Raw genomic sequence first — 24,232 nt, forward strand, 5'->3', positions numbered from 1 at the left:
CTCTGTGTGAGCCAGCAACTGTACATTACTCAACCTGCGATTAAACGTTACTTCATTATTTTGGAATTGCTATACTCGGTCAAATCAAATATGATTTAGTGTTTTGTTTTTTTTCTCTTGTGTGTTTTTCTGTTCCCCAAAGCTGGTGTGAACAGTGCGGCAGCATTGAGTCCTTTCAACTGAGCTGCATCATTAGCCAAAAACAGGACTTGCTCTGCCCTGTCTCACCACCTGCAGCTATGAATCTTCCACTTTCCAATCTTTTTTTAAATTGAATTGAAAGTTCATAAGTGATAGGAGTAGAATTAGGCCATTTGACCCATCAAGTATACTCTGCCATTCAAATATGGCTGATCTATCTCTCCCTCCCAACCTCATTCTCCTGCCTTCTCCCCATAACCTCTGACACCCGTACTAATCAAGAATCTATCTATCTCTGCCTTCAATATATCCACAGACCTGGCCTCCTCAGCTGTCTGTGGCAAAGAGTTCCACAGATTCACCACTCTCTGACTAAAGAAATTCCTCCTTATCTGCTTCCTAAAAGAACGTCTGAGGCTGTGACCTCTAGTCCTAGACACTCCCACTAGTGGAAACATCCACTCTATCCAAGCCTTTCACTATTCTGTACGTTTCAATGAGGTCCCCCCCTCATTCTTCTAAACTCCAGCGAGTACAGGCCCAGTGCCGACAAACGCTCATCCTAAGTTAAAGAAGCTGTATGGAAACAAGTTATTTGGCCCACTGAGTCCATTCTGACCATTGATCACCCGTTCACGCTAGTTATATGTTCTCCCATTTTCTCATCCGTTTCCTACACACCGGGATGATTTAACGAGGCCACTTAACCTACAAACCCTCACGTCAAGATAGAGTCAAGAGACTTTAATTGTCATCTGTACCGAAACAGAACAATGAAATTCTTAGTTGCAGCACAGTAACAGGGCTGTAAACACAGTCTTCAGTGGACACAGTACCTGATAGTCTTTGGGATGTGGAAGGAAGCCAGAGCACCCAAAGGAAACCCACATAGTCACGGGGAAAATGTGCAAACTCCGCACAGACAACACCCGAGGTCGGGATCGAACCCGGGTCTCTGGCGCTGAGAGGCAACAGCTCCACCAGCTGCGCTGCTGTGCCCCACGATCTTATTCAAGAATGTTGTTCGCAGCCGTCTTGGTTGCAATGAGTGCTAGATGTTGTAAATCATGTCCAGTGCTGCTAAACTAACTGATGCACAGCTCGCTGGTGAAGGCTGGAGAACTCTGTTCTCACGTTGTATGTTTATTGTATTTCAGGGCATCTCAGTCCTGCTGGTGGGCTTCCATGTGTTTGAGTTACTCATTGATGAAACAGCCATGCCCAAAGGAATCCAGGTAAAGAACGTGAAGCCAAACGTGTATTGTGCCCGAAATCTAAAGTAAAAACTGTCTAAATGGGTGACTCTGGAGCTGGGATTTCTGTCCAGCATCCTGCAGTAGTTTTAGTGACCTGCAGAGGGAGCTCCAGGATCTGAATTGAGAGCATGTTTGTATGTTTGAATGCAAATGTCAGATCTACCTAGTGACTGATTCCATCTCCTCTGTGGTTCTGAAGAAGGACCAAAGGTGGAGAATTAGCCCATTGCCCCTCCTATATGAACATCAGGGGGCTAGTGAAGTACCTACACTGTTATCACACTTTTTCTTTTCAACTGTGTGATGTATCTTGGTTGGACTAGGGAGCAAAATGGAGGCTTGGTATTTGTAGGTGTAGTGTGGTGTAGTGTGGTGGGATGGACTTTGGGATTTGTTGGTTGCTCTGTGCTGAATCACCCACAGTTGCTGGTAGTGACTGCTGTCCTGTATCATGTCGTTATTCGCTGTGTTGCCCTTCTCCGCTCCTTCCAAAAATGCCCCCAGTGTAAACCATGGATAGGACAGGTTTAGAGGGATAGGGACCCAACTTAGGCAGGTGGGACTAGTATAGATGTGACGCGTGGGTAAGTTGGGCCGAAGGGCCTGTTTCTACGCCGTAGGTCTCTAGCCAGTTATAATTACACAACTGCATCCATAGCTGGAGGATATTAGAGCGTTGAACATTGAGTTGCCCTGTGTTGGAGTGACTGCTGTGTTGCTAAGTACTTTTATTTCTATTCCAGGATCCTCCTCTGGGAAAAGACTCTCTCTCTATGTTCGGTTCACTCGGAGCGGCTGTGGAAGTTGTCCTGATTTTGTATCCTTTCCAGACAATAAGAAAGGGCTTTCATTTCCAGAGTGTGTTTTGCAATCATGGGACACCCTGACGCACTTTCCAGCTAAATTAAATGTTTTGTTTGTGTAGTCACCGTGGTGAGGTGGGAGGGAAGCCAATCCATCAACGGACAATGGTGGTTGGCCTGTTCTTCACCATCGTGCCGTAGGATCTTTTCTGTCCACCTCGGAAGACAGTACAGTGGCGCAGCGGGTAGAGCTTCTCCCTCACAAAACGCCAGAGACACGGGTTTGATCCTGACCTGGGGTTGTGTCTGTCTGTGTGGAGTTAGCAGGTTCTCCCCGTGACCGCGTGGGTTTCCTCCCACATCCCAAAGATGTGCGGGTTTGTAGGTTAATTCATCGGCCCTCTTTAAATTGTCCCCTAGTGTGTAGGGAGTGGATGAGAATGTGGGATAACATTGAACCAGCGTGGACTCGGTGGGCCGAAGGGCCTGTTTTCATGCTGTATCTATAAACTACAAGGAAAGGAAGATGGGAGCTTGGGTTAATCTTTCATCTGCAAGCTGACATCTCTGTTCTCTCTGTCCGACAATGGAACTTTGGGCATTGACACGTTGGAATGGGACTAGAACCCACCACCCTTCTCATTTGGGTGAGGGTACAGCACCCTGACCTGCTGTTGCTATCAATGGTAATGGGCCGGATCTAATGCTCTAGGTTGCTTCTTGTCTGTCACAATGAGTATTGTTACGACTTAACTTCAACGCAGTTACTTGATGGTGTCGTCAGTCGTCGGCTTTTACAGCTCTCCGCTTTTCATCAAACTTGCCCCGAGGAAGCAGGACACCACCATGACCAAGGTAGGCGTTCATGTGTCCGTTGGAATCCGTTCCCCTGTCAGTCGTGTGTTGATTAGGAAAAGAGACAGCGTGCTGGAGTAACTCAGCGGGTCAGGCAGCATCTGTGGAGAACATGGATAGGTGACGTTTCACAGAGTGCTGGAGTAACTCAGCGGGTCAGGCAGCATCTGTGGAGAACACGGATAGGTGACGTTGCACAGAGTGCTGGGGTAACTCAGCGGGTCAGGCAGCATCTGTGGGGAACATGGATAGGTGACGTTTCACAGAGTGCTGGAGTAACTCAGCGAGTCAGGCAGCATCTGTGGAGAACATGGATAGGTGACGTTTCACAGAGTGCTGGAGTAACTCAGCGGGTCAGGCAGCATCTGTGGAGAACATGGATAGGTGATGTTTCACAGAGTGCTGGAGTAACTCAGCGGGTCAGGCAGCATCTGTGGGGAACATGGATAGGTGACGTTTCACAGAGTGCTGGAGTAACTCAGTGGGTCAGGCAGCATCTGTGGAGAACACGGATAGGTGACGTTTCACAGAGTGCTGGAGTAACTCAGCGGGTCAGGCAGCATCTCTGGAGAAGATGGATAGGTGACGTTTCAGGTCTGGATCCTTCTTCAGTCTGATGAAGGGTCCCAACCCGAAATGTCGCCTATCCATGTTTTCCCGAGATGCTGCCTGAGCTGCTGAGTTACTCCAGCACTTTGTGTCTTTTTCTGTAAACCTGTGACTGCAGATCCTTGTCTCTCCTTATGTGTTGATTAGACTTGAGTTATAACTGAACTATTTGATAGCTCATCGCTGTACAAGCTTGGGGGAGTGGATTGCACTGGAATCAAGAAACCTTCTGCATCTCCATCAGTTTGGTTCCAGAATTGTGTTTGAATTCTATATGCAATCCAGCAAAGACCAATAGCATTTGAATTTTTAGTATGTTTGCTGAAGTTAAAAGCTGCACGTATCTTGGTCTGCACTGGCAATTAAGGGCTTTTAATTTTTATTAATAATCTAGTGGTCCCATTCTGAACTTTTTTCTCATGCTTGAAATGCTGTGCTATGTGAGGGGATCAAAACTGGACCGTTTTCAAGATCCCACCTGATCAAACTAGATGAAATGGGATGCAGTAATTATAGTTTTATATAATCCAGTCCCCACTGTGAAACGTTTAATCCAGGAGCTGTGATACTATGCATTCAAAGTTCATAAGTGATGGATGCAGAATTAGGCCATTCAGCCCATCAAGTCTACTCCGCCATTCAACCATGGCTGATCTATCTCTCCCTCCTAACCCCATTCTCCTGCGTTCTCCCTGTAACCCCTGACACCCGTACTAATCAAGAATCTATCTATCTCTGCCTTAAACATATTCACTGACTTGTGGCCTCCACTACCGTCTGTAGCAATGAATTCCACCGATTCACCACCATCCACAGTGTACAGAAACAGGAAGAAAGTTGGCTTCTGCATTCTCGGTATATCCCAATTAAGATGGTTTAAAGCAATGCTTCTTAAACTATTTCAGTGTCATTCACTCTAGGGTCTTTATTACAAAATTTAATTTGCCCTCAACTAAATGTTTTTGGTTTTTTTGTGGTCATTTTTGTCTTATTCTCCCTTGTGTATATAATTTAATTTAACATGAGCAAAAAACATAAATTAGCTCCTTCCCCCCCCCCCAAAATAATTTCATTCACTATTCACCAGTTTAAGAAGCACTGGTTTAAACAATGCCATTTATCTTTATTGTTATTGTTATATGTGAAACTATCTGCTTTATCTAGATCATAGGGAACTGTGTGTCGCTGCTCGTCCTAAGCTCGGCCCTGCCTGTGTTCTCCCGGACACTCGGTAAGTCTCTGTAGATGCTTCTGCCCGCTAGCGTGCCTGAACTTTCAGTCAGTCAGTGTTTGCGTATCATACAAACCATCCTGGTCCAAAATTAAAACTAATTTGGCTCAATGCGGTTTTCTGGATTGTGCACAGTTTATTTGAGCTTGGTTGCAGGAGCAGGCCATTCGGCCCTTCAAGCCAGCACCACCATTCATTGTGAACAGGGCTGATCGTCCCCAATCAATAACCCGTGCCTGCCTTCTCCCCATATCCCTTGAGCATTGGTGGGATCATTCCGACTTGTTCAGACGAGAGAGCAAATTCAATATATTGCTCCATTTCCTCCCATGCCACCCTAACTCTTAGTTTAGTTTATTGTCACATGTACCGAGGTACAGTGAAAAGCTTTTTTGTTGCGTGCTAACCAGTCAGCGGAAAGATTACAATCAAGCCGTCCACAGTGTACAGATACATGATGAAGGGAATAACGTTTAGTGCAAGATAGTCCGAGGGTCTCCAATGACGGAGGTGGTAAGTCAGGCTTTTACCTTGTGTATGGTGCTGAGGTTTTATTTTGTGTCTGTGTCGGGACCCGAGACGTCAACTATCCATGTTGTCTAGAGGCAGCCTAACCCGCTGACTTACTCCGGCACTTTCTCTTCTGTGACCAGCATCTGCAGTTCCTTATTTCTATATTGCTGCAGCAAAGTGTCTTTCCTGGAGACACTGCAGGCTTGCACCATCTTGGAGCTGTGTTGTGTTATCTGAAGAGATACAAAGTACTGGAGTAACTCAGCGGGACAGGCAGCATCCCTGGAGAGAAGGAATGGGCCATGTTTTGGGTTGAGACCCTTCAGTTGTCCGAGGTTGCCTGCAGGTGGCGCCAGACTCCACAAAGCTCGCGGGGACTTGAAGCCCTGTTTCCAATTCTTAAAATCTACATGTGTGTAAAAAACAGCTCTTCCCTCTTGTATTATATGCATAAATATTGGAAAAAATCTTTAACTGAAACCTACCCTCCCTCCCTACAATTACTAATGCAAATATTCAATGCCTTTATCACCTGGTGAGGCAGAGGCGTTGTCTCAGTGTTTTGTCTCATTTTGGTCTTGTTTTTGCTCTGCTGTTGAAGAGTTTAGCGTTTCGAGACACAGCATGGAAACGGGCCCCTTGCCCCACTGAGTCCACGCCCACCATCCATCACCCATTCACATCAGTTCTGTGTATTCCCACTTTCTCATCCGCTCCCTACACACTGTGGGCAATTGATATAGAGGGCAATTAACCTGCAAACCCACGAGGTTTTTGAGATGTGAGAGGAAACTGGGGGAAACCCACACGGTGGCAGGGAGAACGTGCAATCTCCACATAGACATAGAAACATAGACAATAGATGCAGGAGTAGGCCATTCGGCCCTTCGAGCCTGCACCGCCATTCAATATGATCATGGCTGACAACACCCGAGGTCAGGATCGAACCTGGGTCTCTGGCGCTGTGAGGCAGCAACTCTACCAGCTGCGCCACTGTGCTGCCCAAACCTGCACCGGACAATATTTGGATTTTAAACCTTCTGAAAGCCATTCCCCACTCAGTGAGTGATGGCCACAAGCCGCAGGTGCCTTGTCCATAAGTGATTTGTCCACATATCCTGGGTGGTAACTGGCTAAACCAAGTTCACCGTCGCATTAAATTCTACTTCAAATCTGTCCCACTGATCATCTGTCATTTTACCAATGAACAGAGTTGTCTAAGATAGACACAACATGCTAGAGTAACTGAGCAGGCACAGAGATCATGTTCATTCAGGCTGCTTCTGATCAGATCTGCCCACTGATAGCATGGCTTCTTCTTGCGTGTGGCGTGCACAGCCTAAAGTTGTAGGACAACTTGTTCTATTAGATCTTATTTGATTGTGCACGCCGGGTTGATTGCATTCGTCGAAACAGGGCGGACCACGTGAAGTTTGCAATCTCCCACCCCATAACATGCTTGGTCACGCTGCTATAATACTATCTATACTTGCTGAAGAATGCATCCTGAATAGAGAGCTCATCTTAATTTTCCTTTAAATCTCCTAAATATTATGGCTGGGTTTAAAAAAGAGCTGCTGAAGTATAGGTGCCGATTAGGAAAAGGGGAGATGCAGCGAGACCTGGGTGCCATGGTACACCAGTCATTGAAAGTAGGCATGCAGGTGCAGCAGGCAGTGAAGAAAGCAAATGGTATGTTAGCATTCATAGGAAAAGGATTTGAGTATAGGAACAGGGAGTTTCTACTGCAGTTGTGCAGGGTCTTGGTGAGACCACACCTGGAGTATTGCGTACAGTTTTGGTCTCCTAATCTGAGGAAAGACATTCTTGCCATAGAGGGAGTACAGGGAAGGTTCACCAGACTGATTCCTGGGATGTCAGGACTTTCATATGAAGAAAGACTGGATAGCTCGGCTTGTACTCGCTAGAATTTAGAAGATTGAGGGGGGATCTTATAGAAACTTACAAAATTCTTAAGGAGTTAGACAGGCTAGATGCAGGAAGATTATTCACGATGTTGGGGAAGTCCAGAACAAGGGGTCACAGTTTAAGGATAAAGGGGAAATGTTTTAGGACTGAGATGAGAAAATCATTTTTTACATAGAGAGTGGTGAATCTGTGGAATTCTCTGCCACAGAAGGTAGTTGAGGCCAGTTCATTGGCTATATTTAAGAGGGAGTTAGATATGGCCCTTGTGGCTAAAGGGATCAGGGGGTATGGAGAGAAGGCAGGGATGGGATACTGAGTTGGATGATCAGCCATGATCATATTGAATGGCGGTGCAGGCTCGAAGGGCCGAATGGCCTACTCCTGCACCTATTTTCTATGTTTCTATAGTATTTACCTTGTTTCTGACTCAGGAGTGGGTGTGGTTTAATTGGAGTATTTTATGCAGTAGGGGATCACTTTAACACTACTTCCCCCCCCCCCACCCACTGAACTGCTCTTATTAAATGTTCAAGAAGGAACTGCAGATGCTGGAAAATCGAAGGTAGACAAAATTGCTGGAGAAACTCAGCGGGTGCAGCAGCATCTATGGAGCGAAGGAAACGTCGCCTATTTCCTTCGCTCCATAGATGTTGCCGCACCCGCTGAGTTTCTCCAGCATTTTTGTCTGCTCTTATTAAATGACCTGAGTTAACTAAGTGCATGCCCGCACTTCTGAATATCCTCACAGGTGTTATATTGAGTGTTGAATTGCAAAATTCTAACATTGTGGATTATTGCAATCCTTAATAAAAGTTTTTTTTTCTGTGTGTTTTAGGAATCACAAACTTTGACCTGTTGGGGAACTTTGGCAGGTTTGACTGGCTGGGAAACTTTTACATCATCTTCCTCTACAACATGGTTTTCGCTGGCCTTACTGCAATGTGCCTGGTCAAAAAATTCACCAGGGCAATCCAAGCCGAGCTTCTCCATGCTTTTGGTGAGTGCTACCTGTACAAATGCAGCGTTGTTCTGAGTGATTCACACGCTTAACGAGGCTATGCTGGTGGACATTTTGTTTATATTTGACACGTGTTAAGTGATCTCTCGTTCTGTTGGGAACCTCCTATTTAATGTTCCCCAAACCCTGTCGCCTCATTTCCCCCCTTTTTTAATAATCTTGTTTAAATGCCCACTTTGGACCTGCTCAAGACTTGTAACATTTTCTGCTCTCTTTGTGGAATCGGCCACCAACCACGACTGCATGGTTACGTGGTGAGTCAAGGGACAGCTGTAACTCTGTGGAACTGCACCCCAGCTAGACTTGCCACTATCTCCCTCCCCTGTCCATGTAGATTCATGCAGACACAAAATGCTGGAGTAACTCAGTAACAGGCAGCATTGCTGGAGAGAAGGAATGGGTGACGTTTCGGATTCGAGACCCTTCTTCAGACTGAGATTTCAGCTTCTCAATCTGAAGAAGGATCTTGACCTGAAACGTCACCCATTCCTTCTCTCAAGAGATGCTGCTGCCTGTCCCGCTGAGTTATTCTGTGTCCACTGTGTAAACCAGCATCTGCAGTTCCTTCTGACACGATGTCTTCTAATGTTCCCTTTCCAATTATTTTGCTGTTGGTTTGGCACCCAGACCTGGTCTTCAGTTACGGATTCTGAACTGACCACTATTATTAGTAAGATTTGCTATTAGTTTTGGCTGTGGTTATTGCAACCAAAGAGGTACAGGTTTGTAGGTTGTAATCTGAAGAAGGGTCTCGACCCAAAATCTCACCCATTCCTTCTCTCCAACGTTGCTGCCTGTCCTGCTGAGTGTCTCCAGCTTTTGGTGTCTATTGTAGGTTAATTGGCTTGGTATAAATGTGAAATTGTCCCACAATTGTGTGTAGGTGAGTGTTAATGTGCAGGGATTGCTGGTCGGTGCGGACTCGGTGGGCCGAAGGGCCTGTTTCTGCACTGTATTTCTAAAATAAACTAAACTAAAATGCTTTACGGGCGCTGGCAGTGCTATCATTGATGTAAAGACTAGTTTTCTATAAATGCCTCCTGCAGTCACTGTGAAAAGAGACCGTGATTGCCACTGCGAGTATGTACCTTCAATCGCGTCTTACTGGCTTGCTGAATAAAATCAAATCGCCACTGGGTTAAACTGTGCCCTGACCATGTGATCGTTGTGATGTGACGTTTGTCCTGCATTACAATCCCAGCTTGGTCCCTCGGGGCGAAGGCTGCTGTGAACAGCTTTCCCCTCTGGGAGCCATTGCTAATCTCTCATTGTCAACAAATTGAATACAATGGCTGCCCAAGCTCATTCCGAGTGGGCGAGATAAGGGGGGAGCGAAGCGCCTCGCCCGCACCACGCGATTACCCCACCTACTGAAACAAGTTGATATTGGCACGTAGGTACTGTTTCATAAAGCCATTCTGTAACATAAGGTGGGGGGGGGGGGGGGGGGGGTGGGGGGGGGCATGTACTTCAAAAGCAAATAACAATATAACTGATTGTATGGTATTTTTAAGTTGATCAAGATAATTTGTACAGATTGCTGAACCAGTTAACTTAACCACAATTGTTTGAGGTATTTGTGCGTTTTGTTTTGGACTGACTTTCCGAGATGCCAAATGGCAAGGTTCTCTTTCTTTCATTAAATAAGTTGGGGTTTTTTTGAACCTGTAGCATGAAGTTTGCCTTAACTCTCCTTCCCATTCCCATTCCCAATCTGACCTTTCTGCCCTGGGCCTCCTCCACTGTCAAAGTGAGGCCCAGCGCTAATTGGAGGAACAGCATCTCATATTTTGCTTGGGCAGCTTACATCCCAGCAGTATGAATATTGACTTCTCTAACTCCAAGTCGCCCTTGCTTTCCCTCTCTCTCTCCGTCCCTCCCCCACCCAAGTTCTCCAACTAGTTTCACTGTCAGTACTAATTTTACTGATTGTATCCCTCCTTGTCACCTTTCCCACAGCGAACAAGGAACCATTCTACATTTCCTTATCGTCTGCTTTGATCTGTCATTTTCACACCTTACTCGTCCATATCTCTAGACTCCCTCTCCCCCGACTCGGTCTGAAGAAGGGTCTCAACCGGAAACGTCGCCCATTCCTTCTCTCCAGAGATGCTGCCTGTCCTGCGGAGTTACTCCAACATTTTGTGTCTATCTTCAGTGTAAACCAGCATCTGCAGTTCCACAAAGATTAGCGCCAAGCTGAGTGATGTTATTGGGCCAAGTATGAGGTGATTGTAGGGGCACTAATAAACATTGTAAGCAAGTAAGGGATTCCACTTTCCTATCCAATATTCTCCTTAATGCCACTCTCCAATGCAGTGCTTCTTAAACTATTTCAGTGTCATTCACCCGTGAGTTTATCACAGAATTTCATTCACCCTCGACTAAATTTTCTTATGTTTTTTTGGTAATTTTTATCCTATTCTTCCTTGTGTATAATTTTATATATAATTTATTTTGTCACATGAGCGAAAAACATAAATTAACTCATTTAAGAAAGTCGTGTCAATTGTGTTTAGTGACCACGGTGGCGCAGCGGTAGAGTTGCTGCCTCACAGCGCCAGAGACCCGGGTTCCATCCTGACGCTGGGTGCTGTCCACACGGAGTTTGCATGCTCTCCCCATGACCTGCGTGGGTTTTCCCCTGGGTGCTCCGGTTTCCTCCCACACTCCAAAGACAGACAGGTTTGTAGGTTAATTGGCTTGGTAAAATTGTAATAAAAATTGTCCCTGGTGTATCTGGAATGTGTGGGGATCGCAGGTCGGCGTGGATTTGGCTGAAGGGCCTGTTTCCGCGCTGTATCTCTAAACTAAATATTCACCAGGTATTATAGCGTCTCTGAACTGAAATGGCTGCCCACCCAAACACTGCAGTATGCTATTGATTAAAATATTACAGCCATTTCAACCAACTGTTTAAACCTACTTTATCTGTAAAAAACTGTCAAAGATATTGTACAGTTACTGCTCAGATACTTGGCCACCCAGTTGACAAATGGACCTTTCGATTTTTTGTTTTCAATTTTCCTTTTTTTTTTCTTTATCTGAAAAAGTTACTTGACCAAGAGCCAAGTTTCACAATAACTAACTTTTTTTTTTTTGACCAACTGGAGTAAATCCAAAATATGAAAAGAACTCTCGCATTATTGACTCAAATCCTGTGTTCTGAAAGAATTAACTTCTATTTCTGGACGTAAAGATTAGACAAAAGAAAAACCTGCGGGCCTGACCAGACCTGGAAACACAGTGGGGTCTACCTTGATCACAATGTAGTCTGACTGGGGAAAGCAATGGCCCAAGTTATTTATAATAAATTTTGATAAGATTACTTTCAAATAGACTTGTCAACTCTTCTGACTTATCGCCGATCAAGGAAGTAAGTTATGTGTACTGATTAACAGGGAAGGCAAATTTGATTCTGACAGTTTCTCAAAATCGTGGTGTGGAATGGTTGGGTAACATGAGTTAGTTATGAACATAATTAATTGCAGTCTCCTTAGCGGAACCTTGCAGAGGTGGTCACGTGTAAATCTTTCTTGTGTTAATATTATGCCAAGGCCCTGCCTGTAGGTGAGAGGAGTCCCTGGATAGGGAACAAAATGCTGGAGTAACTGAGTGGGTCAGGCAGCATCTCTGGAGAAAAGGAATGGGTGATGTTTCGGATCCAGATCCTTCTTCAGACAGAGTCTGGGGAAAGGGAAACGTTGGAGAAGTCCAAAAGTCCAAAATGGTAAATTTCGTTGTACCATATGCAATGACAATAAAGAGATTCAATCATTCATTCATTCATTCATTCATTCATTCATGCATTCATTCATTCATCGTTCATTCATGCATTCATTCATTCAACAAGGGGTCACAGTTTAAGGATAAGGGGGAAGTCTTTTAGGACCGAGATGAGAAATCTTTTTTTCCCCTGACACAGAGTTGTGAACTCTCTGCCACAGAAGGTAGTTGAGGCCACAGTTCATTGGCTATATTTAAGAGGGAGTTAGATGTGGCCCTTGTGGCTAAAGGGATCAGGGGGTATGGAGAGAAGGCAGGTACAGGATACTGAGTTGGATGATCAGCCATGATCACATTGAATGGCAGTGCAGGCTCGAAGGGCCGAATAGCCTACTCCTGCACCTATTGTCTATGTCTATGTTTCTATGTCTATGAGAGATAAAGACAGTGAAAAAGAGCAAATGAATGACCTGCAAAAAAGTAACAATGATAAAGGAGAAAGGCCATTGTTCGCTGAGGGCTAGGTGTAAACGAGTCACAGACAATGAGACTCTACAAGACAACCTTCCGTGGGTTGGGTTTGCTGTCCCTACAGGCAGCTGGATTATGAATTGTTTAGGAAGGAACTGCAGATGCTGGAAAATCGAAGGTAGACAAAAGTGCTGGAGAAACTCAGCGGGTGCAGCAGCATCTATGGAGCGAAGGAAATGGGCAACGTTTCGGGACGAAACCCTGAAGGAAATAGGCAACGTTTCGGGCCGAAACCCGGAAGGGTTTCGTCCCGAAACGTTGCCTATTTCCTTCGCTCCATCGATGTTGCTACACCCGCTGAGTTTCTCCAGCACTTTTGTCTACCTAGTTGGATTATGAAACTGCATGTGCAGAAGAGTGAAGCTGATTAAGAAATTCAAAAGCTGCAATTTAATTTGACTCATTGGCAGAGCAAAATACACATTCCGCGGATCAACACTCAGTAGATTTTCACCTGCCGTTGAGTTTACGTCGATGTCGTGGCTCTAACTCTGCTCCACTCTATTTCTCTTAGGTTTGGACAGATTGCCGCTCCCGGTCTCCCGATCCAGCATCTCTGCCCAGATGGGCTCGCCGAACAGCAAGAGACTCTTGTAGCATTGCTGTTGCTTGCGGCAGGCGAAATGTGAAGGGACTGAACTGTCTTCAAACTATACTGTGAAAGCTGCCGTCAACGTTTCGAGACCCCCAGTCCCGGGGGAAGGTGGCATTGACTTTAACCTCAGGGTCAGGCACTTTTCAGCCCACTGGCTGCCCACTCAGCAACCTCTTTCCACCTGTGGCGAGCCTAAATTTGTTTACATCCGATGAAGCTGGAATCTCCTTTGCTGTTATGAGACAGAACTAATGAAGTCATTGCAAACTATTATGCAATGGAGTAATCCAAAGTGGTTGATATTTCAGACAGTTAAATGTTTACACTATATATTGTGCAATACGTTTTTTTTTTAAATTGTGGATTCAGTGTGTTTTATTTAAATGTATTTTTGTCCTTGTTGGAACTTTTTTAAAGTCCGCATTGACTGCAATCATTCCATTTCTGTTTTTAAAATGACACTTGTCAATTGGGCTGTCGGAAGGATGGAATCGGAAGAATTTCCCTGTGTTGTGGGCTCGGTTGGATCGGAGAGCAGGAATATTGTGTGGCTGTGTCTTAAGAGGGATGACCGTCTTAATTCTGACAAGATGATACTTGTGTTGAACCACACAAGCCTTGCGTCCCACAGAGCCACGTAATGGAGGCCGCGGTGAACAAACAACTCGGGCGGCCAACCGCAACGAAGGAGGATGGTTGGGCGAGGATTTCTCAAGGGGTCTACAACATTGTAAATAGTTTTCAAAGAGTTTCTTGTGATTTTATTTGGGCAGGGGAGGTGGATGGTTTTCATTTGGGGGAGAAAAAAACCAAGCTGCTGCAAAATTGCAAGCGTTCTAATCTGCAGCGGTTACTGGCAAATCCAAACCAGTTGCTTTATTACTGGACGTGTTGGGGTTACTGATGAAGCAATGCCTCTTGTATCCTCGCTTGGTCTTTGTATTCCGTTGACTAACGGGGCCCGTCCCACTTAGGCGGCGACTTGCTGGCACCAGTCTTAGTCGCAGCAGGTTGCGACACATCTCAACGTGTTAAAATCCAACGGCGACCAGAAAAAGGTTCGACTCTTTGGGCCACAATTCTCGACCATACAGGCCACTACTCCCGGCATGTCACGGGGTGATGCCTGTATGGTCGTGAGTAGTCGCCCAAAGAGTCGAACCTATTTCTGGTCGCCACTGGATTTTCAACATGTTGGAAATTTTTAGCCAACCTGCTGCGACTATGACGGGTGCCGGCAGGTCGCCGAAGGAAAAATTGCGTTAAATCGCGTAAGTGGGACAGGCCCGTAAGGAGGGCTAGAAGCTATAACAGTGCATCCGTGAGCTTCACATTCAGGTTGCCTCGTGCCTCCCAAGCCAAGCCAGCACTACAACTACCACTTGTTTGAGAAGACGCAAGCATGAAACTGTAATGAGTGTTCCCCGTTAAAGTCTGTGTTTCAGCCGGAAGTTGCATTTCCTTTTGGCGATTTGGACAAGGCTGTATGGGCGCTATGGCACACTTACAACACCCCTCTGACACGCAACAGTAGGTCTTTTGACAAAGTCCATATCATAGTCACTTGTTACTGTGCATGTGCCTCCCTTTTTTGGGAAAGTAAAAATCTTTATTTCTAATTGGATTGCCAATAAAGAGACTCTGCAACAGACGCAGAATGCTGGAGTAACTCAGCGGGACAGGCAGCATCTCTGGAGAGAAGGAATGGGTGACGTTTCAGGCGGAGACCCTTCTTCAGTCTTGATCAGAAACGTGCCTGTCCCGCTGAGTTACTCCAGCGTTTTGTGTCTACCTTCGGTGTAAACCAGCATCTGCAGTTCCTTCCCACAGAGAGACTCTCCGAAATGGTTTTGGCATCAAAGCTCTTGGTGAAAATTTGCACTGCAGAGATTGAATTGAGAAATCTATCCCGTAAGATTGCAGTTGGTGACAATTGTGTGTGATAATTCTCCCTTTTAAACGATTTAATTTAACTCATAGTCATGGACCACTGTGTGGACGAGGGTTAGATGTTCTGTGTTCTGGCCATGGTCCTCAACTCTCACTACAAGATAATGTTTTCAGAAGCTATTCCAATAGATCTGATGAGTCCAAAATCCAGTATAAACCCATTTGTAATTTCCTTATTATCTTTTTTTTTTAATGGTGCAAATGGACCTTGTAGAGATTGCTAATCTTTCTAAAGTTGTTTATCTGGTGCACACTTCAAATGCAAAAATTTCTCCTCTACTTTTCCCGCAGCTTTCATAAGATGGTGTTTGTTTACGTGCCAGGTGAGAGGTTTACTTTGTTGCCGGGCCATTCGTTCTTCTTTCATGAGCATGTTTGCAGTGTTGCCATGGAGACCGGTCCCTGCCAATTTAATTAACCTTTCAGCGATTTATGAATTTGAATGGGAACTTTGATAATTCTTGTAATGCCTTCAAAATGGCCGCTTCGGCAGAAAAATCTCGTACTGTTAGATGTCGACCGAGGAGCAAAATGAAATTGGCTGCAACAATAGCATACGTGGTCACTGTGTGTAATTCTCCCCAAGTTCTTGGTTCTTCAAGGGTTTGAGCATAGTAGTCTATTTTCCGTGTGATGAAGTTTGAAGATGTGGTCCATGCTTTTCAGTGGTTATATTACCTTATATTACTATGGCTGTGTTTCTTAGATTCTCATTCAGTTGCACGTTGAAATCTGGATCAGCTGGCTCTCGGGCACATCATGGGGGAAGATGGCTGGCTTGCACCACCTTGAGTTGGTGCCCTTAATGGTTCAGTATCTAGTTGGCGTTTGCTGCCTTGGCTTGCACTTGAAGGATTGCTTGGATGAGGTGCTCAGGGTAGTTGGCGCCCATTACTGGACCCCAATATACTGAGGACCTCAGAACGTGACCTCTGAGGAAAGCTCAGAGCTGAGGAGAAGACTGAGGAGAAGGCAACGTCTTGTTCCTCCGCTAGGGTTGACATTCCTGATGTAGGGTTTAGAATTGTTCAAATTGCCTGTCAGCCTTCGGTCCGTGATGGAAATTCTGAAGGCCTCTCTTTCACACCGTTTTAGTTGTAAGTTGTCAAATACCTTGGCATCCCAGCATTCCAAAGTCTTAGCAGCCGATCGATCTCTGACAGTGGTTTTATTTTGGAGTGAAATGTCTTGTTCAATGGAACATGTGTCACTATTTTTTAAATATAGTTCAATAAATAAATACGTGTTATGTGATTTGAAATTGCAATGTTTGTATCGTTCTACACAATCTGTTAAATACTATGCAAGTAAAGTTTTTAATCAAAACTCTTGTGTGTTCACTTGTCCGACTGCATGTTCTCACTATGGAATTCCTTGATTGGAGGAGGCAGCGTGAAAACAGGCCCTTCGGCCCACAGAGTCCATGCCAACCACTAGTTCTCTGTTGCCCCGCTTTTGCATCGACTTTCAAAAGTATCGAAGGTATTTTATTTGTCCCACACTATTACAATTTACAAAGGCTAATTAAACTATGGATCAGTCTGAGGAAGCATCCCAACCCGATCCATGTTCTCCAGAGATGCTGCCTGACCCGCTGAGTTACTCCAGCACTCTGTGAAACGTCACCTATCCATGTTCTCCACAGATGCTGCCTGACCCGCTGAGTTACTCCAGCACTCTGTGAAACGTCACCTATCCATGTTCCCCACGGATGCTGCCTGACCCGCTGAGTTACTCCAGCATTTTGTTGTCTCTGTACTGTACACTGACAATGACAATTAAAATTGAATCTGAATCTGAATCATTTTGTGTCAGAATGAACTGCAGATGCTGGGAAAATCGAATGTCGACACAAAATGCTGGAGTAACTCAGCGGGTCAGGCAGCATCTATGGAGAGAAGGAATGGGCGACATTGAAACATTCCTTCTCTCCATAGATGCTGCCTCACCCGCTGAGTTACTCCAGCATTTTGTGTCTACTCTGGCACTTTTTTTGTTTTTGTTTCAACGAACCTAAAAATCCGCACATCTTTAGGATGTGGGAGGAAGCCCGGGGGGGGGGGGGGGGGGGGGGTGAACGTGCAAACTCCACGCAGACAGCGTCCGAGGTCAGGATCGAACTTGGGTCTCTAGCGCTGCGAGGCAGCGGCTCTACCAGCTGCGCGCCACGGCCTTTGTTGCTTCAAACCCTTCCTGCCCCAGGTCTGGGGTTTTATCCACATTATTTTATTGTGGCCATTCTTGCACCCGAACCATGGCTCCCTGCAAATGTTTGCATTGGCCTCGCAAGCATAAAGAGTGCTCGGTCCGCCTGTCTCACCTGCTGCTCTTGCCCGTGAATGGTCGCAGTGCATTCTTCTGTGCCTCAGCTGAAAGATTCGCTCTCCACCTTGCAGTGGACAGGACTGACGAATAGTGAATGAATGAATGAATGAATAAGTTTATTGGCCAAGTATTCACATACAAGGAATTTCCCTTGGTGCTCTGCCCGCAAGTGACGACATGACATACAGTGACAGTTAGGAATGACACATAAAACATTAATAATAAAACATTATTGATTAAACATGTGCATTAAATAATACACCACAGCACAATAGACAATAGGTACAGGAGTAGGCCATTTGGCCCTTCGAGCCAGCACCGCCATTCACTGTGATCATGGCTGATCATCCCCAATCAGTACCCCGTTCCTGCCTTCTCCCCATATCCCCTGACTCCGCTATTTTTAAGAGCCCTATCTAGCTCTCTCTTGAAAGCATCCAGAGAACCGGCCTCCACCGCCCTCTGAGGCAGAGAATTCCACAGACTCACCACTCTCTGTGAGGAAAAAGTGTATCCTCGTCCCCGTTCTAAATGGCTTCCTCCTTATTCTTAAACTGTGTGTGGCCCCTGGTTCTGGACTCCCCCAACAAAAGGAGGCTACAGATATTTGGTTATTGAGTAGAGCTACTACTCGTGGGGGGAAAAAAGCTGTTTTTATGTCTGGCGGGCCAATTAAATTGAAGTTGTTAATTTGGGGAAAATAGCTGCCAATTAAACACAGATTTGAACAAATCAAATAAAAGATGTCGACTGTTAAATTTCCTTTGCCGTTTGTTTCGAACTAATTGCTGCATTGGTCATTTTCTGCTGGAGTTTAATGCATGCAGATTAAAGTCACAGGTACCCCTGGAGCAATCCTGGTGAGGTTTGAGATGGTGTTTCATGCTGAGGAGACTGTTGCTATTCCTGTTTTGTGAGACACCATAGTCAATGGACAGTAGACAATAGGTGCAGGAGTAGGCCATTCGGCCCTTCGTGCCAGCACCGCCATTCAATGTGATCATGGCTGATCATCCCCAATCAGTACCCCGTTTCTGCCTTCCCCCCCATATCCCCTGACTCCGCTATTTTTGAGAGCCCTATCTAGCTCTCTCTTGAAAGTTTCCAAAGAACCTGCCTCCACCAAATTCTCTGAGGGAGAGAATTCCACAGACTCACCACTCTCTGTGAGAAAAAGTGTTTCCTTGTCTCCGTTCTAAATGGCTTACTCCTTATTCTTAAACTGTGTGTGGCCCCTGGTTCTGGACTACCCCAACAGCGGGAACATGTTTCCTGCCTCTAGCGTATCCAAACCCTTAACAATCTTATATGTTTCAATGAGATCACCTCTCATCCTTCTAAACTCCATAGTGTACAAGCCCAGCCGCTCCATTCTCTCAGCATATGACAGTCCCGCCATCCCGGGAATTAACCTTGTAAACCTACGCTGGGCTCCCTCAATAGCAAGAATGTCCTTCCTGAAAGTGTTGGTTGATAATGCGGGCTGTGTGGTGGCATTATAGTCAGCCTATGGAGCAAATGTAGTTCTGTGCAGTGACTGCACTTCCCCGAGTGTCTAAATGATACTTCAATGGTCAACTTCTGAATGAGGTGTTTGCTGCAGCTCATAGTCATAGATAGAAGCTCTTCAGACCAAGGGTTCAACCCAGAAGCATTCTCACACCAACTCGAGGGCCTTTCTGAGCTACCATCTTCCTCATTGGAGACCCTCAGACAACCTATAACTTTGCTTTACTGGACATGATTTAATTTTATTTGTATTTAGTTTAGGGCTACTGCCCGGAAACAGGCCCTTTGGCCCACTGAGTCCACACCAACCAGCGATCTCCGCACATTAACACTATCCTACACACACTTGGGACAATTTACACACACACACACACCAAGCCAATTAACCTACATACCTGTACGTCTTTGGAGTGTGGGAGGAAACCGAAGATCTCGGAGAAAACTCACGGGGAGAACGTACAAACTCCGTACAGACAGCACACGTAGTCTGGATCGAAGCCAGGTCTCCGGCGCTGTGAGGCAGTAATGCCCCTGTCCCACTTAGGAAACCCCTGGAGACTTTGTGGCCCATCCAAGTTTTCCGTGCGGTTCCCGGAGGTTTTTGTCAATCTCCCTACCTGCTTCCACTACCTGCAACCTCCTGCAACCTCCGGGAACTGCACGGAAACTTTGGGGTGGGGCGCGAAGTCTCCAGAGGTTTCCGTTCAGGTTTCCTAAGTGTGACAGGGGCGTAACTCTACCCGCTGCGCCACCATGGCCACCTGCTAGTGTGTTGGATAGAGCTGGTGAATGGATGATCATTGGTCAGCGCAGACTCGATGGGCTGAAGGGCCTGTTTCCACGATGTATCTAAACTGAGCTAGGCTTCCTCCTGCCTCCCTGTGACCCAAGTTGGAAAACCTCGATCGGGTGGTACCTGCGTTTTATTAGTCAACCCTTGGCGTATTGATTATGTGGTCTGTGTGATGTTCATGTCGACTGTATCACAGACTTAAAATGCGCGGCAGAATGTAATTTCTGCGCTCCGTCCCAATTGGGAAGTCAAATTTCCCGGAGTTCTGGAATGAACCAGATTCAGTCCAATCTTTTCCCTGTTTTCCAGTCGCTGGGGGCTCCCGGTCTGCTGCCCACATACTTCAATCGGGGTCTTGGAGCTGCTGCAACTTTCAGGACATGAGGGAGATGTGAAGAGCTTTCCTAAATGCTGGCAACTTAAAGTTTGCAGTGATTTAATCAGCTGCTTTGGACATTTTATGACAGTTTATACTTGTATTTTAAAGTTGCTGTGTTTACCTGCACTTTAAAAAAAAAACTATTGGTACTGTTTTATCAAGAACTGGATTGTTTTTGAATCGTTTTTTATTTAATGCATGAACTGTTGAAGTTATTATGTGCGATGCTCCGTTATTCCCTGGGAAACATCTTCTCATTATACACTGTACAACTGTTGCTTTGCAAGATGACAATAAAGAATGATAATAAATTTTTACACACTCGCTAAATCTGGACTATACAGAGTTTTGGAGGAGAATAGGGGTGAGATGGCAATCTGTGCCGTTCCACATTTGGATCGAAGGTGCTGTAACGTCTCAGCCTGTGTATTATTTGTTGGTTTAGATTTGAATTTTCTTTTTAAACCGGACGCATCCACTAATTTAGTGCTTTGTGTATTTTTATTGCAAGGCGGCTGAAACGACATTGTCGGGAAACTTTTGAAACTTTTCAAACAGATTGAAAATAGTTTTTATTTAAAGATATTTTTGATTTTCGGTTGGTGATGAGACCGGTGGAGTCTCTTTCTTTGAGTTCCTGAATGGTTGTCATCAAGTGGCACTTACAACTGGGAGGATTGGGAGAAGAAAGCATTCCTACTTTATTTAGCTGTTTGATTAAGTACAATTGTATTCGTCATGACATGAGTGATTTTTTTTTCCTATTTTTTTAAGGAAAGGAAATTTAATTGCAAATGTCGCCGGTGCTGTGATATGAAGATAATGCTGAGAAAATGACACTGGTTAGTGTTTGGATTTTATAATTTATTTTCCTTTTTAATGACTCCACTTCCTGGCTACTGATTGCTAAGATTCATGTACAGGAACTTCTTCCCGACCAGCGATGGACTCGAGCTGCATAGTTCATAATTATTTTGTTTTTAATAACCCTTTCTCCCGTGCTAATGAAATGGAGCTTGAGTATTTTGATGGAAATTTACCGTGGCTTCTTGCCCACTGATTACAACACGGGTTTAAGGTGAGAGGAGAAAGGGTTAATAGGTACCTGAGGGGCAACTTTTCACTCGGAAGGTGGTGTGTATATGGAACCAGCTGAAGAATTGAGTTTCTCGTCATGTGTACTGAGTGGGCAAATGTGTGGCAGATGCAGTATAATGTGGATAAATGTGAGGTTATCCACTTTGGTGGCAAAAACAGGAAAGTAGACTATTATCTGAATGATGGCCGATTAGCAAAAGGGGAGATGCAATGAGACCTGGGTGTCATGGTACACCAGTCATTGAAAGTAGGCATGCAGGTGCAGCAGGCAGTGAAGAAAGCCAACGGTATGTTAGCATTCATAGCAAAAGGATTTGAGTACAAGAGCAGGCAGGTTTTACTGCAGTTGTACAGGTTCTTGGTGAAACCGCACCTGGAGTATTGCGTACAGTTTTGGTCTCCTAATCTGAGGAAAGTCATTCTTGCCATAGAGGGAGTACAGAGAAGGTTCACCAGACTGATTCCTGGGATGTCAGGACTGTCTTATGAAGAAAGACTGGATAGACTTGGTTTATACTCTCTAGAATTTAGGAGATTGAGAGGGGATCTTATAGAAACTTACAAAATTCTTAAGGGGTTGGACAGGCCAGATGCAGGAAGATTATTCCCGATGTTGGGGAAGTCCAGAACTAGGGATCACAGTTTAAGGATAAGAGGGAAGTCTTTTAGGACTGAGATGAGAAAATCATTTTTTACACAGAGAGTGGTGAATCTGTGGAATTCTCTGCCACAGAAGGTAGCTGAGGCCAGTTCATTGGCTATATTTAAGAGGGAGTTAGATGTGGCCCTTGTGGCTAGAGGGATTAGGGGGTATGGAGAGAAGGCAGGGATGGGATACTGAGTTGGATGATCAGCCATGATCATATTGAATGGCGGTGCAGGCTCGAAGGGCCGAATGGCCTACTCCTGCACCTATTTTCTATGTTTCTATGTACAGTGAAAAACTTTTTGTTTCGTGCTAACCAGTCGGCGGAAAGACAACACATGATTACAATCGAGCCATCCAGTGTACAATGGCATCAAGTAGGGGAAAGGGGAAGTACAACGGGATCTAGGGGGTCCTTGTACATCAGTCTATGAAAAAGTAAGCATGCAGGTACAGCAGGCAGTGAAGAAAGCGAATGGCATGTTGGCCTTTATAACAAGAGGAATCGAATATAGGAGCAAAGAGGCCCTTCTGCAGTTGTACAGAGCCCTAGTGAGACCACACCTGGAGTATTGTGTGCCGTTTTGGTCCCCTAATTTGAGGAAGGACATTCTTGCTATTGAGGGAGCCCAGCGTAGGTTTACAAGGTTAATTCCCGGGATGGCGGGACTGTCATATGCTGAGAGAATGGAGCAGCTGGGCTTGTACACTCTGGAGTTTAGAAGGATGAGAGGTGATCTCATTGAGACATATAAGATTGTTAAGGGCTTGTACACGCTAGAGGCAGGAAACATGTTCCCGATGTTGGGGGAGTCCAGAACCAGGAGCCACACAGTTTAAGAATAAGGAGTAAGCCATTTAGAATGGGGACGAGGAAACACTTTTTCTCGCAGAGAGTGGTGAGTCTGTGGAATGCTCTGCCGTGGAGGCAGGTTCTCTGGATGCTTTCAAGAGAGAGCTAGATAGGGCTCTTAAAGATAGCGGAAATAGCGGGGATATGGGAAGAAGGCAGGAACGGGGTACTGATTGGGGATGATCAGCCATGATCACATTGAATGGTGGTGCTGGCTCGAAGGGCCGAATGGCCTCCTCCTGCACCTATTGTCTATTGTCTATTGTACAGATACATTGATAAAGGGAATAAAGTGAATAACATTTAGTGCAAGATAAAGTTAATAAAGTCAGAACTGGTGCGCTCCAATTCTGACAACTATCGTCTGCAAAGTGTATATACCCCTTTGCTCAATATGTTGTACGTTGAACCTAGCACAGCACCGGAACAGGTCCTTCGGCCCACAATGTCCCTGCCAAACACGATGCCAAGTCCATCACTTATCTACCCGTACATAACCCATCTCCCTCCATTCCCGAATGCTGAGTTATACCCGAGTTTGTATTCTTTTTTGCGTGTGGCGTGCACAGCCTAAAGTTGTAGGACAACTGGTTCTATTTGATCTTATTTGATTGTGCACGCCGGGTTGATTGCATTCGCCGAAACAGGGCGCACCACGTGAAGGTTGCAATCTCCCACCCCCGAGTTTGTAGAACAAGGAACTGCAAATGGTGGTTTTCAAAAGAAAAAGACACAAAGACTCCAAAGGCGTACAGGTTTGTAGTTTCATTGGCTTTGGTGAAATTGCAAATTGTCCCTATTGTGTAGAGTGGTGCTAGTGTACGGGCTGGCCGCTGGTCGGTGTGGACTCGCTGGGCCAGAGGGCCTGTTTCCGCATTGTATCTCTAAAGTCTAAAGTGCTGGAGTAACTCAGCGGGTCAGGCAGCATCCCTGGAGAACATGGATAGGTGACGTTTCACAGAGTGCTGGAGTAACTCAGCGGGGGTCAGGCAGCATCTGTGGAGAACATGGATAGGTGACGTTTCACAGAGTGCTGGAGTAACTCAGCGGGTCAGGCAGCATCTGTGGAGAACATGGATAGGTGACTTTTCACAGAGTGCTGGAGTAACTCAGCGGGTCAGGCAGCATCCCTGGAGAACATGGATAGGTGACGTTTTGGGTCGGGACCCTTCTTCAGACTCCATACCAAAGATAGACACCAAGTGCTGGAGTAACTCAGCGGGACAGGCAACACCTCTGGAGAGAAGGAATGGGTGACGTTTCGGGTCGAGACCCTTCTTCAGTTTGAAGACCCTTCTTCGGATTCTTGACCTGAAACGTCCCCCATTCCTTCTCTCCAGAGACAATAGACAATAGGTGCAGGAGTAGAGGCCAGTCGACCCTTCGAGCCAGCACCGCCATTCAATGTGATCATGGCTGATCATCCCCAATCAGTACCCCGTTCCTGCCTTCTCCCCATATCCCCTGACTCC

The 24,232-nt window shown here is 45.6% G+C and overlaps 1 protein-coding gene across 3 annotated transcripts in view; it reads left to right on the forward strand.

The window, feature by feature from the left end:
• lmbr1l (limb development membrane protein 1-like) overlaps window positions 1–16,483 on the forward strand; it is a 51,974-nt gene extending 35,491 nt beyond the window's left edge. For 2 of the 3 annotated variants that reach the window (XM_055664574.1, XM_055664575.1), the window contains 6 exons: window positions 1,299–1,376; window positions 2,141–2,214; window positions 2,965–3,055; window positions 4,829–4,895; window positions 8,173–8,334; window positions 13,127–16,483. In XM_055664574.1, coding sequence (XP_055520549.1) covers window positions 1,299–1,376; window positions 2,141–2,214; window positions 2,965–3,055; window positions 4,829–4,895; window positions 8,173–8,334; window positions 13,127–13,209 — 555 coding nt within the window. In that variant the 3' untranslated portion in view covers window positions 13,210–16,483. The remainder of the gene's footprint in view (window positions 1–1,298; window positions 1,377–2,140; window positions 2,215–2,964; window positions 3,056–4,828; window positions 4,896–8,172; window positions 8,335–13,126) is intronic. The other variant, XR_008726388.1, reaches the window with a different exon arrangement.
• The last annotated feature ends 7,749 nt before the right edge of the window (window positions 16,484–24,232 follow it).

Source organism: Leucoraja erinacea, chromosome 40 (genome assembly GCF_028641065.1).
Source record: "Leucoraja erinacea ecotype New England chromosome 40, Leri_hhj_1, whole genome shotgun sequence".
Lineage (NCBI taxonomy): Eukaryota > Metazoa > Chordata > Chondrichthyes > Rajiformes > Rajidae > Leucoraja > Leucoraja erinaceus.